Source organism: Accipiter gentilis, chromosome 9 (genome assembly GCF_929443795.1).
Source record: "Accipiter gentilis chromosome 9, bAccGen1.1, whole genome shotgun sequence".
Classification (NCBI taxonomy): domain Eukaryota; kingdom Metazoa; phylum Chordata; class Aves; order Accipitriformes; family Accipitridae; genus Astur; species Astur gentilis.
In genome coordinates, this window is record NC_064888.1 from 27,971,523 (window position 1) to 27,985,628 (window position 14,106).

General features: G+C 57.7%; 1 protein-coding gene across 1 annotated transcript in view; it reads left to right on the top strand.

Annotated features, from left to right (window-relative positions):
* The window catches only part of HPSE2 (heparanase 2 (inactive)), a 113,659-nt gene that overhangs the window by 98,588 nt on the left and 965 nt on the right, over positions 1-14,106 (top strand). Inside the window, exons 10-11 of the mRNA XM_049810782.1 lie at positions 12,782-12,927; positions 13,928-14,074. Of these exons, the coding sequence (XP_049666739.1) occupies positions 12,782-12,927; positions 13,928-14,074 (293 nt within the window). The remainder of the gene's footprint in view (positions 1-12,781; positions 12,928-13,927; positions 14,075-14,106) is intronic.

Sequence of the window (14,106 nt, forward strand, 5' to 3'; positions counted from 1 at the left end):
CCACTGAGGGGTGCCAGTGAGGACTGCAGAGTTGGAGGGAGGGAGTGATGTGGCAGGACCACCACACACGGCACGGGGCGGGCAGCTGGATCACTAGTGGTGAGCTGGCCCAGGGAAAGCCGGGCTGGAGCCTCAGCACCCAACTTCAGATCTCTAGAAACCAAGGTGAAGGGCATTTGAAGGGCATTCCTGGCTTCACAGGGAGCAGTGGTCCTCACCAGTGCCCCGCAACATCCCTCGCTCTTCAAAAACGCCTGGGCTGGGGGAAACTCCCAGCACACATGGTGCTGATAAAGACACCATATGAAAAACCCTGTTAAAAGTAGCAGGTTTCCTTTTCCGGGGCGGGGCTAGTAAATACACTGCTTTGTAAGCGGAGAGCCTGGCAGAGCGGCTGGGCGCTCTGCATCTCCCCTGGAAAGGATTTATGGGTCCATGACTGAGCAGACACTGCTGGCAGGCTGGGGATCCGTGTCAGAGAGGTGCACAACCCTGCCGCTGCAAATCTGCCTTTGATGCTGCGCCGGGATCTCGGGGGGGCGGCTGCAGGGAGGCAGAGGCTGACGGAGCTGCATCTCCGTCGGCTGTACCTACTCAGCCTATGAAAACAGCATCCCCACGACAGCATCCCTGAGTGTCGGGGGAGGATGCAGGAGGTGTCGGTGACACGAGGTCTGTGCTAACCCTCCCAGCATGGCCTGGTGGGTGGCTCTGGAGAGTGAACTGCTGAGTGGGAGGTCACGGTCCCCTGCCTGTGCAGGTATCTCCTGGAGCACCCTGGGCTGCTCCTGCATGTACCCCTCTGGCAAGCGTACCTGCCAGCTCTGGGGGCCTGGGCTGGGGGGAGCCTGGGGGGCTTTGAACTGTGTTTGAGATGAATCTGAGCCTGGGGCAAGCACTTGATGGATTTCTTCTGAAGAGCCAATTCCCCTGGCCAAGCCACATCCCCCCCCCCTCCCCAGGGCCTCAGGGCCCCCCTGGATTTCTCCTGGCTGGACTGGGGCAGGCCAGCTCCTGCCCGCCAGGCGCGTGGGGGCAGCGGGTGGCCCGTGGCCAGCTCTGCCAGCACAGCAGGGGCAGCGGGTGGCCCGTGGCCAGCTCTGCCGGCACAGCTGGGGCAGTGGCCTCGGAGCGGCTGGAGCAGGCATGCAGTTAGGAGCGGGATTAAAGCCAGGGGAGGAGTTAGAGGAATAAACCCGGGGCTGTTAAATGCAATAGAAGCCTTTAAAATGGATTTTGCTGTTGTTTTAAAGAGAAGTCTCCCAGAAGTTAGATGCCACCCTGCCTCATGGCCGTTTCCTCGCTCTCCCATGTGCTTCAGTATTGATCCCACGTCCCACCACTGTGTTCCTGCACAAACTCCGGTGGGTGCTTCCCCAAGCCCTTTCCCTCCACTCCTGTGCTATAAAAGAGCTACAGGCAGGTGCAAACCGATGGAGGGTTTAAAAGCTGCAAACACCAAAAAGCCCAGCAAGACCGGACTGTGACCTGCTCTGCAGGGCAGTGGCCACTCTTTTCCCGTGGGAGCTACCAGGGAGATGAAAGCCGCTGGCTGTACCTGCGCGAGGCCGCGGCGCTGTGAAATACAATCTGCTCATTAGCTGCCACGACAAAGAGGTTTCCGCACGCCGGCTGGGCGTGAGGCAGCTGCCTGCTGAGAGAAGGGCTGCACCACTGCAGCATCAATCGCAGCTCAGGCTGGCAGCTCCTCAGGGAGCCGGGAGCCAGGGCTGGGCTCCCCGTAGCAGCCTTTGCACCTCCTCCTCCTCCCCTGCCACTGCCGATCCCTGCTTGTCAGAGAAGAGTTCGGCATGTTTGGGGATGCTGAGCTGAAGTTGAGCCTTTTATAGCAGTGTCTTTAGGTGCTGGGTAGCTGCATGGTCCAGGGAGGGTTTTCTGCGTGGTCCAGGGATGGCACAGTGATGCAAATACAGCTCTCCATCCTTGTGCTAAAGAGTTTCCCATATAAAACCAAGTGATTTGTAGTTCATCACCTTACGAGCACTGCACTGCTGCCACGCGAACCCTCCTCTCTGTCCTGCAGCTGGGTCCCTCGTATGCTGCTGGTCTTGCTCACATTAGTACTGTCTCTGTTAGGGCATGTTACAGTGGATGGCATAAGGAAGCTCATAAAATGTGGTGTGGGTGCCATGTTGGGGGATCAGTGAATGCAGGTAACGGGGGTTGCTTGGTGGGCACTGCTGTGGGAGTATCAGCTTCTAAATCACGATGTTTCTGCCTCTCCCCCAGGACTGCAGCGCTGGGGGGATTTGTTATGTACAGGGGAAGGAGCAGGCAAATCACTGTGCCGCTCTATGTGTAGCAGGGTGATAGTTGCTGTCATGGGCCATGCTGTGAGCTAGCGAGGGCTACCAGCACGTCGGGTGAGCAGGGAGCATGGCTGCCCCTGGGCATGGGCACTGGGCAGCATACCTGGGCAGGCTGGTGGGGGTTGCTCTGTGTTTTCTGAGGTTTAGGCTTGGTTTGAAAATAAACTTGTAAACTCTGGCCATTTCGGTGGGAAACACAAGAGCACCTGGGAATAGCTGCTTACAGGCAGGGATGCAGTGAAACCTTGAAAGCGGAGGTTTAAGCCAGTCTATCCCTGGCTTTGCGCCGTGGTGGCTTGCTGGTGCAATGCAGACTGGTTCCCCGAAAATGGTCTCAGGTGGCAGCAGTGTGGCCCAGGGGCACTGCAGCTTCACAGTGAAATTAGGGAGATGTTCACATCTCTTCTGGGCTTTCCACACACAGCTCGTTCATGAACTCGTGTGGCTTCTGGGGCATCTTGCAAGGGACACGGCCTTTGCATCCCCATCCAGGTCCTTCACCCATGAAAGAGCAGCTCTGCGTGCCTGTCCTGGCTGCCAGAATTGCTTATCCACCTTCTCCTCAGAGATGATGCCATCAAAGCTCCATGTCAGGGACAGGTGCTGTGGCAGGGGAAGGTGAGGCCATGTCTCTGAGCCTCCTTCCAGGTGCAGAATTGAGGAAATGGGTTTCTCTTGCTGGACTAATGGGGAGCAAAGAAGGAGAAACTGGGTGACATGAGGCTCCCCAGCCTTAGCACAGATGTTATTAGGCTGGGGAATAGAAATGCTCAAGCCTACCTTAATGCAACTGAGCTCAAGCATTTTAATGCCTTGTTATTTTTGAGAGAACATTTTCATGTATGGTTGGAGTGCTTTTTCTTCCTGAGTGATTGGGGCAGCCAGCTGTATAATAGTCAGGGCTTGTGCTTGAAGCCCTTTAAATAAAGCCTCTTGCAGGTACGTCAGTCTTCTGCCTGCACCTAAACCCATCCGTACATGCGTGTGGGAGTGAGGAGCAGAGGAAAGGAGGGCAGGAGCAGCACTGATATTCACTCTTCACATGGCAGTGTCTTTGAAATGCCACTCTGGCATTTAGTAGCTCTAGGCTCATTTCAGGCATGCGGTGTACATACTCCATTTCTGTTTCCTTAATATCTCTCTGAAACAGTCCAGAGGGATGCAATACTTTTATTTCACTGGAGAGCCCCCCAGCTAGGTGTAAGCTTTCTCTTCAGATTGTTACAGCATGTTAAAGACCTTTCTGAATGCTCTTCCACGTGGCACTCGCCTCTTTTTTATCCACTTGGTAGTGACTTCTGCTCCCTTAACACACAGTGCTGTAAGATTATACCTATCCATGGAAAAACTTGGGTGCATTTCTAGGCAAAGCCCGAGCAACACAAACCCCACAGAAAAGCCAAAGCTGAAATCCAGACTTCCATTTCCTGATAACTGTGGCTCTTGTTGGGCCCTGTCCTAAAGACTGTGGACAGTGAGATACTTGGTTCTCCAGGGTTAGGTAGATACTAAAACTTCCTTTCTGTGTTTAGGTTTCATATGCAGCATGAGAAAGGCCCAGAGGGATCACAGGGTGAAGCGATGGCAGGGGCTGCCTGCTCAGCTGTGGTAGTAGAAGACAGTAAGATATTGCCTGTGAATTGATGGCATCCTTGAGAAAGCATCACAGCGGTGTGGAGGCCTGTGCCTGACGGTGCTGTGGTTGGACGCTTGGATGCTGTGGGTGATTTTTCACCTGCTTTGCTTAGCCCGAAGGCACTGGAACTCAATGGGAAAGTTACTGCCTGTCCTGGAGGAGGGAGGACCCTGGCCTCGGATCGGGTCTGTCCTTAGTGAGCTGTCCCCTTCCTAACCAGGCTTTCGTAAAAGCCCTGCTGTGAACGAGCTCGGTGCCAGTTTGCCGCCATCCCCAGCATCCCTTGGGGTCCCTAGAGTCATGGTGCGAGCCCGGCGATTGAGTGCCGATGGTGCCTGCCCCACCTGTCCCAGCACCTCCCTGGCAGGGCATGGGCTGGGCCCCCCATCTCCGGGAGCACAGAGGCAAGGGGCCGGCCGGGGGGGTGCCGTGCCGGGTGCCAGGGGTGGGAGCAGGTCCCCCGGCCTTGCTCCTGCCTGCCGCACGTACGCGTTCCCCGGTGCGCTCGTTAGCTGAGCTGGCTTGGCCGGAGGCGTTGCTAATTGCAGCTGGAGGTCCCAGCCGTCTCCCTGGACGGTGCCTCTCCCGCCCCTGCGCTGCGCAGGAGGGGGCCCTCGCCCCCTCGCAGGTCCTCACCCACCTGCGCCCATCCCCACCCTGCCGGCTGCTCGCCCGGTGGCTGCCCGGCTGCTGAGCTGGGCAGCGTCCAGAGGTGAAGAGGAGACCCGGCATCCATAGGGGGAAGCGTACAGAGAGCCCTTTCCTGAAAGCGCTTGCGCTCCCACCGCCAAGCCCGGCCAGCTGGCTGCGGGGCCGGGGGAATTCAGCCCCGCTGCTGTGCCGGCCCATCTGCACGCCCAGCACTGAGTCACCGCGCTCCGCACACGCAGCCGGCCGAGCTGGCAGAGGTAGGACTGCGGCTGCTGTTCCCCCCGGCGGGGACCCTCGGCTTTGGGGTCACTGTCGGGGAGAGGGCAGCCAGGTCGGGCTGCAGTCTGCCATGTGCCGCCACGGGCAGAGGCAGAGGCATGGTCCCAAGCCTGGGAGCGACATAGGGTGGGGAGAGGGAGCAGGTCCAATGGAGCTCGCACACACATGGAAACTGTTCCTGATGACCATAAATCTGCCGCGCGGGTGTCTGGCACCCCCATCTGCCCCGCACGCTGGAGCACTGGCTCTGGCGGGAGCGACGCCTGCAGATGGGGAAGGGGTGGGAGAGGCGAGGACAGGCAGGAGCTGTCTGTACGGGATGTTTGCTCCGGCCGCAGGAGGGAGGGATGAAATCCTGGGCAGTTCAGGTGTGTGGGGGAAAGGCTCTCCCATGAGATGTCAAGCCAGAGCATGGGCCGCTGAAGGGCAGAGTAGAAATGGTGTCCCGCAGAAATCTCCCAGCCAGCCTCCGCATGAGCACCTGAAGTGGGTCTGAGCAGGGCATCTCCTGTACTGCCTTGTCCTTTCAGCCATGATCATACCATGTCTCGAGGACTGCAGCATCCTCAGCTCTCCGCACCTTCGCTGCATTCAGCCTTCCAGGAGCTCGAAGTCTGCTCTGAGCCTCGTTTTATCCACAAACAAGGAGACAGATTTAAAGCGCCTAAACTCTGCTTGCTGTCACAGTGGGTTAAGGGGCCTTTCCCTCTTAGTGCACCATAAAAAACATCTCTGAAGTGTGTATGCTTGGACTCTCAAACACATCAAAGCTATGCTGCGGCTAGCAGCTCTGGCACCCACCCGCCAGAGCTGCAAGACATGTGCAGACCCAGAGCTGGGCTGCTACTCCTGCACCAGAGACTGGGGCAGAGACACACTCCGTCTGGGACCGGCAGCAGTGGCTCATACTTGGAAGGACGGACACAGCCACTGCCCATGTCTCCCAGAGGCACCGTGCTAGATGGGACAGCAAGACTCTTCCCAGTATGCGTTGGTGCTTGTCAGCGGAGCAGAGGGAAGTAGCGTTGTGGTGAAAAGCAGCAGAAGATCAGAAAACAGCAAAGAAGTTGCATTTGGTTTCCAAGCCCTCTGATCCGGCAGCTCTGCTCCCTTCCTGCGGCCTCCATCGCCTGGTCCCTGTTAGGGAGAGGTGATGACAAAAGAGAGGTTTGGCTGTTCCTCCATCTGCTCAGCTCCCCGGGAAGGTGGAGGCTGCTGGCTGGGGGCCAGCTCATCAAGGGCAGTGGTAGGCAAGGACGGCTTCCCACTTGCCACTTTCCCAGTGCCTGGCAGGCTGTCCCCTCAGTGCCACTGGTGCCCAGCAGCGATTCCTGTGGCTGCCGCTCCCACAGCAGGAATTTTGCCTTAATGTCAGTATTTGGTCTTTCTCCAGGATGGAGAAAAAGAGAGGAAGAGACAGAGACGACAGAGAGGGGCTGTGCAAAGGGTGCAGTGGCTCGAAGGCTGGGAAGACGTGATGCTCTTCAAAGCCTTGGTGGGTTGTGCTGCTGGCACAGCTGGGAGAGACCCTGAGCTGTAGGATGAATGGCTGATGCTTGGCCCAAACACAATGCTTGAGGTGCTGCCGGTACCGGTGGATGAAAATGCTGCTCTCTGAGGCCATGGGTGCGCACATGTTAGCAGGTTATTTGGGATGGGAGCAACTCTCCTGGCTGTCTCCATGTGCTGCGCTTTGGCACTTATCACAGAGCTGTTGTAAAAGGTGACCTGGTTTCCTTTCCCTAACCATGAGTAGATATTCAGTCCACAGGGCCAGACAAGAGCCAGCCTGCCTGCCATAAGCCCGTGTAAGCACACAGAGCACACAACACAGCCACAGCAGCAACTGTTCTGCTCCACAGAGCTGTTCCTGCCCTGGCTAATGGAGCCATTGCCCTCCCTCACCGTGCCTGCCTCCTCTCCTCTCCCTCCTTAGCTGAAAGGCACTGGGGCGCAGGACTGGCAGTCCTTCATGTCACGCTTCAGCCATAGATCACTTGCCAGCAGAGAAAGCTGCCGGGAAGATATGAAGGCGGAAGGCGATGCAGGAAAGAGTGGTGTGAAATGAGGCGTTCGCAGCCGTTAGAGCAGGAAGGAAGAGGATCAGCGCAGTGAAAGCAACGGCTGGCCAGGCAGAGACGTCAGCAGCTTCGGGGGACTGGTGGTGGGCACCTGCAGGGACCAAGGCTAAGCAAGAAAGGAATTGGGCAGCATCGGCTGATCCTTTCATAGGTGCAGGTGCCTGGATGAAAGCAAGGGTCTGTCCTGCCCAGAAGGGGCAGGGTTGTGTGGGCAGAGCAGAGAGAAGAGACAAGGAGCCACTTCACTGCAGCATCTCCGTACATGCTGGCCCCATCCTCCCCTGCTGGTGCCACTGGCTCCTGGCAGCCCAGTCCACCTGAAGCCCCCTTGTTTGGGGCTAGGAGGAGTGTTGTTCCCCATTCACAGACCCTCTCTGGAGTGTCCCCCGTGATGCTCGGGGCACACCTGCAAAATGCACCAGTATGGCAGCAAATGTTGTAGGAGACGGCTCACCAAGTCCTCAGCTCTTCAGGACCTCCACACAAGGAGGGTGCACATGCAAAATGGCCAACAGATCACAACCTTGAGGGTGGGTGCATGCGAGCGTGTGAGGACAGCATCAGTGCCTGCTCCCAGAGCTGGTCATTTTTACTTCAGAAAAAGCTCCCTTTGGGGAGAGGCTCTGCCCCACTCTGCTTGTTGAAGGACCTTGCACAGGATTTGGGTGAGAAAGCCTCGAACTCCCACAGTCCAAGAAGCACATAAAACTCAGGGATAATGTTAAAAGCAGCATAAAGTCCAGACTTGCTGAAGGAACAACCAGCCGTGGTTTGAACAGGATGTAAGGACCTCCGCAGGGAGAAAGCTTTGGATGCTGAGGATCTCTTTAATCTAGTGGAAAAAGAAAGAACAAGAACCACTGGTTGGAAGCTGAAGCCAGACAAATTCAAGCTGAAAATAAGGAGTGGGATTGTTAACAGTGCGGATGTTTAACCGCTGGAACAGACTCCCTGGGAAGTGGCGGCTTCTCCGTCCCTCCAAGCACTCACAACCACAATCACTACTTTTCTGGAAGATGCTTTTGCCAAAAACAAGCCATCAGGCTCAGCAGAGGGATAAAAGAGCAAACCTCTCTGTCCTGTGATGTACGGGAAGGCAGACCAGCCAGCCCTTATCTCCATACAGGTTGCTTGGACTGTGGAAAAACGCAGATGAAGGTGCAGGAATGGAGCAATCTATAACAGACTGTTGAAACTTGAGCACGCCTGAGGGATGGAGGAAGAACTTGTGTAGCTTCAGAAGAAGGAATAGGCAAGAGGAAGAGGAGGACGGTGGGCAGCAGCCAGCTGATGCTGCCGGCAACACAGGGACAGAGAGCCATGCCCCAGCAGCCCCAGCCGGAGGAGGCTGTGCACAGCAGGGTCGGCAGCCTGCTCATTTGAAGTTCGGCTGCCTTTGCCGGTTACAGCCCCCAGAAGACCAAAGGGCTACAGCTCCGTTACTCCGGTTTTCTGGTTATGGCAACATCTTCTCAATGTGGTGAGCACAGAGCTGAACAAACTCAGGCGGGCTGTAAAGCTGCTTTGCTGCCTCTAGGAGAGAGCGTGGGGATACGCTCCTGGGCCCTTCCTGATGACTTCTGAGATGGGAGGTTCTGGTTAGTAGGTCTGTCTGAAGGTCTGCCTAATCAGCCTTGTTTCCAAAAGCTGAAGTCTCTAAAAGCTCCTGCAATTAATTAAAATGTGCAAAGAGATCAAGTGGAACCCTCTGGGCTTTCCCTGTCTAGCAGAAAGCTTGTGTGTCTTCACTGGCCCCATGGAGCTCAGAAGATGTGGCTGGCCTGAGCTCTGCACATCAGCTCACTTGAGACAAGCGCCTCTCTCGCCCATAAATCAGGGGTCCCAGCCAGGAGACCTCCTTGAGGCGCAGGACAGCTCTGCCTTCAGGTGCTCCTCGCCTGCAGCTCTGACGGCTGCAGTGGCAGCACTGCTTAATGGGCCTGCAAAGTAATTAAAGCAAGAAGGCTCCCTTGATTCCCAGGGGACTAATAGCAGACCAGATTCCTGTCTGCTAGTCCTCCTCTACCGCTACAGCTGTATTGCTGGCTAAGCCCTCACAACGGGAGCCCTCTGTGACTCCAAAAGCCAAATCCTTTCTGCGGTTGCACTGGTTGGAGCCACTTATCTCCCTAGGCATTGCTGGGGCTGCCTTCACCGGGATGCCCGGCACCGCGCTGCAAAGCGGGCACTTGTCTTTGCAAGGGGCAATTGGGCACTGCTAGGCTGGGGGCCACGCTCGCACAGGGTTTGTCATATGGGAGGGGTGCCAGCTGCTGTCAGAGGTCCAGGAAGAGGTCACCGATGGGTGGAAAAGCCACCCTGGTTGCAGCCAAGCTGGTTTTCAAGAGCAACTGCTTCCCAAGCTGGTCACCGTCTGAACAGGAGCCAGTAGCTGCAGGTGCCCAGCAGCCCTGGTGTGATTTTAACTGGGGTTCGTTCATGCCGGTGGTAGGAGCAGCCCCAGAGCATCGGTCCAGCCGGGTGAAGTGCCTGCACCCGGCAGGTTTGTTTCCGCAATGCTAGGTGTGTGTGTAATTCATCATCCAAATGCTCAATGTCACCAGCTCCTGGTAATTTATTGCGAGTAACATGATTTTGGCCCCTGCTGCAAGTGGGCTTGTGATGACGCGAAAAGCTGCAGCTGTCTTCAGTGCTTCCCTGCAGTAAGCTGAAGAGCTCGAGGCCGGCACTGACGACTCCTTTTCCAGCCCCGGGGTCGTTTTTCTGGCCCTCCTTTGAACTCTCTTTGGTATTTCCACATCCTTCTCGAAACAGAGACTGTGGAGCTAGCTTTACCAGCAAGGCAAGGTAAAATCACTACTCTCCCCTCGCCTCCTGCAGATGCTGGAGGGAGAAGTCAGTCCCCACGCTGCCCTGGGGGCATTGCCTGCACCGAAATACTCTACGGTCAGCCGTGGTCATCTCACACTTTGCAGAACAGCTCACCCTGCATCACTGCTGCCTGCCTTACCTGTCTCATGGCATCTGCACGGTTTTTCCCAGAAAAGCTGTGTACCCTTAGCTGGATCAGAAGCTGAAAAATGTGGCCAATGCTTCCCAGAGAGACAAGCATCTGTCCTTGTGCCCAGCCCAGGAGATGCTGAATGGCACAGCTCTGCCTGTGAGCTGCCATGGCAGGGGCCCTGGGCTCAGCTCCCCCAGCTCTGCAGGGGAGCAGGGTTTGTCAGAGCACCCTTGGGAAGAGTGTATGCCAACATGTGAGACTTGGCAGCACCTGGGGCAGGCCGTGGGGCTGGGCAGCTCCCTGCACCCCCACATTGCAAACCTTGCTGCTGCTGAGCCTTGAGACCAGAGAGATGCCGGCATCAAAGCAGCAAACCCCAGGGAACTACCCTGCCTGGAGGGGTGGGTGCTCAGCCGGAGGCTGGAGCTGCTGGTGCCAACTCCCTAACATGACAAGGCCATCATGAGCCCCCTGCAGAACAGCTCTTGAGACCCATATGGAAATTTCGAGGGTGGCCACGATGTCTCTGGCCTCTACCGCTCCCATAACTTGTAGGCAAAAGCAGCATCTCATCAGTGGAAATACGGAGAGGAGGTGAGAAACCCCGCAGGGTCTGCTAGAAAGACCTAAGAGCCTGAGCTGACAGGTAGCTGGGGGCACTGAACTCATTTATTTTAACTCACGACCGTGCGGCTAAACACTGCGATCTGTACTCACCTTTGGCCTCGACATAAACTCAAGTAATTACTCATCTAATGACGCCTGCTAATCGCCGTGGCTCACCGGGGAGCCGGCAGTGTGCTGGGCACCGCTTCTCCCTGCTAAGCCCAAGCAGGGTGGGCTGGCACAGCTTCCCACGGCGGAGGAAGGCTGGCACAGCCGCTGCAGCGTGGTGCAGGCAGGGACATCCCCAGGGTGTGGGGCAGCACCACCAGCCAGCAGGCACAGGGACAGTGGCACGCACCTCAGGGAAGGCACGTGTCCACGGTATGGAGCAACTGCAGCTCGTCCTCCCCGGGAGCTTCGGCCTCACAGCCTGAGCCTCCCTAGAGTGCACAAGTCTCTCCCTTCACCCTCGCGTCTCCTCCGGGGCCCGGGGTTTGCAGGGGAAACATTTACCAGGCTGGTGTGGCACAAAGCCCCGTGGTTTTGGCTGGGAGCAGTGAGAGGAGAGCAGGAGGCAGCTTTTTCTCCAGCCTTGTGGCAACAGCTTCCCAGAAAGTGGGAAGTGGGTTTGGATCTCGCTTTGCCAGGCCGGCCCAGCGCTGCTGGCACAGGTCAGCTTCTGCTGAGCGGGGCTGGAGAGAGGATGGGGCCAGCAGTTCAGTCTGGCCGGCGGGTGTTCACCTCGTGCCAGTCTCTGCTGCATTAATGCTCCGTTTCACCTGCTGGCCTCTTCATCCAAAATGCAGGTTAACCGGTGGCTGTGTGAGGGCTTCTCACCCGTGGGATGGATACCTGTACCTGTACAAGGGATCTGTGCTTCCACCTGCCCACCCTGCCCTGTAGCCTGAGGCCCTGGAGACCCCAGTTCCCCCACATGCCCCTCTGGGGTGGCAGACCCCTTCCTGGCACTACGCTGACCACACAGGGTTTTCCTCGTGCCTCCCCAGGCAGTGTGCAGGGCCATGGGGTGCTTGATCTGTGCTCCTTTCCACAACAGCAGTGGAAACGGGCCAGACGTTGCTGGGCAGAGCAGTCCCTGGTGCCAAGTGTGACCATCGTTGCCGGGCGTTTGACGTTGCCAGTGGGGTTGGGGGATCATCACAGTTGCCCGAGGCACATGGTCTCTCTGGGGCAGCCAGTCTGGGTTGCGCAGAGGGGATTTATCCAGAGTGCTTGTGTGTGTAAAAGTGCCCCAGCACCCAGGCGATGCCCAGCGCACCCACATAAGCAGCCCAAGAGGCTCTGTCTCCCCGGCATCAGCCGGGGTGCCCAGAGCAGAAGCAGGGCCACAGCCTCATCCTGCAGAACGCAGGCGAGCGCCTGAGCCTGCCCTTTCCCTTCCCACAACCCTGCTTCATTTACTGCACACCTCCCAGCTTCTGCAGCGGATGAGTGGGGGGCCCTGCCGGCAGCGGCCTCCGTCACCGCACAGCCTCACCCCCCTCCCTGGGGCTCGGGGCCCATCCTGTGTGTCGAGCGAGGCTGTGCCCTGTGGGAAAAAGTAGTATGTGGTGACGTAATTAAAGGCTGCATCATTAACGCATGTGTGCAGGGGCTAAACATTTCCTATTTCTTGAGCGCTTAGCTTCCCTGTGCTGTGTTCATGGGTGCTTAACTCCACAGGAGGCTTTAAAATGGGAGAAATACCTCTGGGAAGTGGAGCACCCTCAGCAGTCACCAAAGCCAGTGTGCCATGAACAGAGCTGGAGAGCACGGAGAGCTCTGGTGTGCTCCAGCCCCATGTAGAGAGAGGGCTAGAGGGTGGCCTGCCTGCTCCAGAGACATCACCATCCTGCGTGCATCAGCTGGAGCTAGTACACAGGTCTGCGGCATGGCTACGTGCGGGTCCGTGGGAACATGCAAGGGCATCCATGCCGCTCCCCACGCTCTGCAGCCCAGCCAAAAGCTGAGCTCCTTTAGAGGGTATCGGTGTCTCTCAGCATGTGCAAAGCAATGTATTCCTCCCTTAATCTCTTTCCTGGAAACAGCAATGCCATTTTGGCTTGGACTGCACAAAAAAAGCTCACCCCAAGGCAGAGATCTGGCACACATTTTCACCCCAACACCCAAAATTTTGCTAGGCTGTAAGCAGGGAAGCCAGCCTCTCCTGCCCGCTCCTGCTGTGAGTCGGGGGGGGACCGTTGTGCTGCTGACTCTCCCCTCTGCCCCCCAGGACTACTGGCTCTCCCTGCTCTACAAGCGCCTCATCGGTCCCAAGGTCCTGGCGATCCATGTGGCCGGTCTCCAGAGGAAACCCCGGCCCGGCAGAGTCATTCGCGACAAGCTCCGTATTTACGCCCACTGCACCAGCTATCACAAGTAAGCAGAGCGAGGGAGGCTGGGGGCTGCAGGGCAGGGATAAGCAGGACCCCCAGGACTTGGGGACCACTAAGGACGTGCTGGGGCAGGAGCCCAGGGTTTGGCTCTGGCAAAGCAGGTTGGCTTCCCAGGGGACTCGCTCGGGCACTGCTCTGGCTGCTGTGGTGGTGGAGGGAGCGCAGAGGAACAGTGATGCCTCCGATGAAAGTCATGGCAAGCCCGCGCCTGGGAACGGGGCCGGCCGGGGCCGGTGCGGTGGCTGCCGAGCAGCCCCAGCAGCAGAGATCAAGGGAGTGGATTTCACACGAGGGGCCCCCAGTCGGTCGGGTTACCCGCCGGGCCGCGCTGCCGGGGAGCCCGGCCTGGTTATTGTTTCGCTGATAAGGTCTTTGAAAGCGCCCCAGCAAGCTGGGGTGGGGGCGGCCACCTCCTCCGCAGACACAAGTTGCTATTGTGGAGGAGGAGAGTCTGTTTCTTTACACAGTCCAGATGCTTTCAACATGCCTCCAGCTCGGTAGGAAACCTTGTCCAGTAACTGACAGGTGCAAAGTGCTTTATAGCCTTTGTTTGGGGCTGCCTGATTAGGCAGGGACAGAGGATCAGTGTCTGGACCTGTCAGTTAGGTGCCCAGGGCGGCGGGGGCAGACGCCACTTGCGCACAGAGCTCCCCTCCGTTCTCAGCCTCCTCCTTGTGAGGCCCTGGGGGCGCTGCCCTGGGACCGCCACCCCCTTAGCTCCAGACACTGGCACGGCACCCCCTTGAGCCATGCCACCGCTGGCTGAGGAGGGGAGGGGGAGACTGAAAAGGCATCATTGCAGAGCTGGGCTTCGTGATGGGGAGGTGGCATCTCCCTGTGGAGGGGCAGCCAGGACAGTAACGTCCCCTCCGGATCGCTGCACGAGGCCAGTTCTTGCAGAGACCCCCAAACCACTTCTTGGAGGCGGTTGCTCCCGGGGCATGTGCCAACGTCCCCCTCAGCTCCCGCTCTCCCCTTTGCAGCCACAACTACGTCCGGGGGTCCATCACCCTTTACATCATCAACCTACATCGCTCCCGGAAGAAAATCAAGTTGGCGGGGACGCTGCGGGATAAGATCGTCCACCAGTACCTGCTGCAGCCCTACGGCAAGGACGGGCTCCACTCTAAGTAAGTGCGATGCTGGCGGCTGCGGCTGCCAC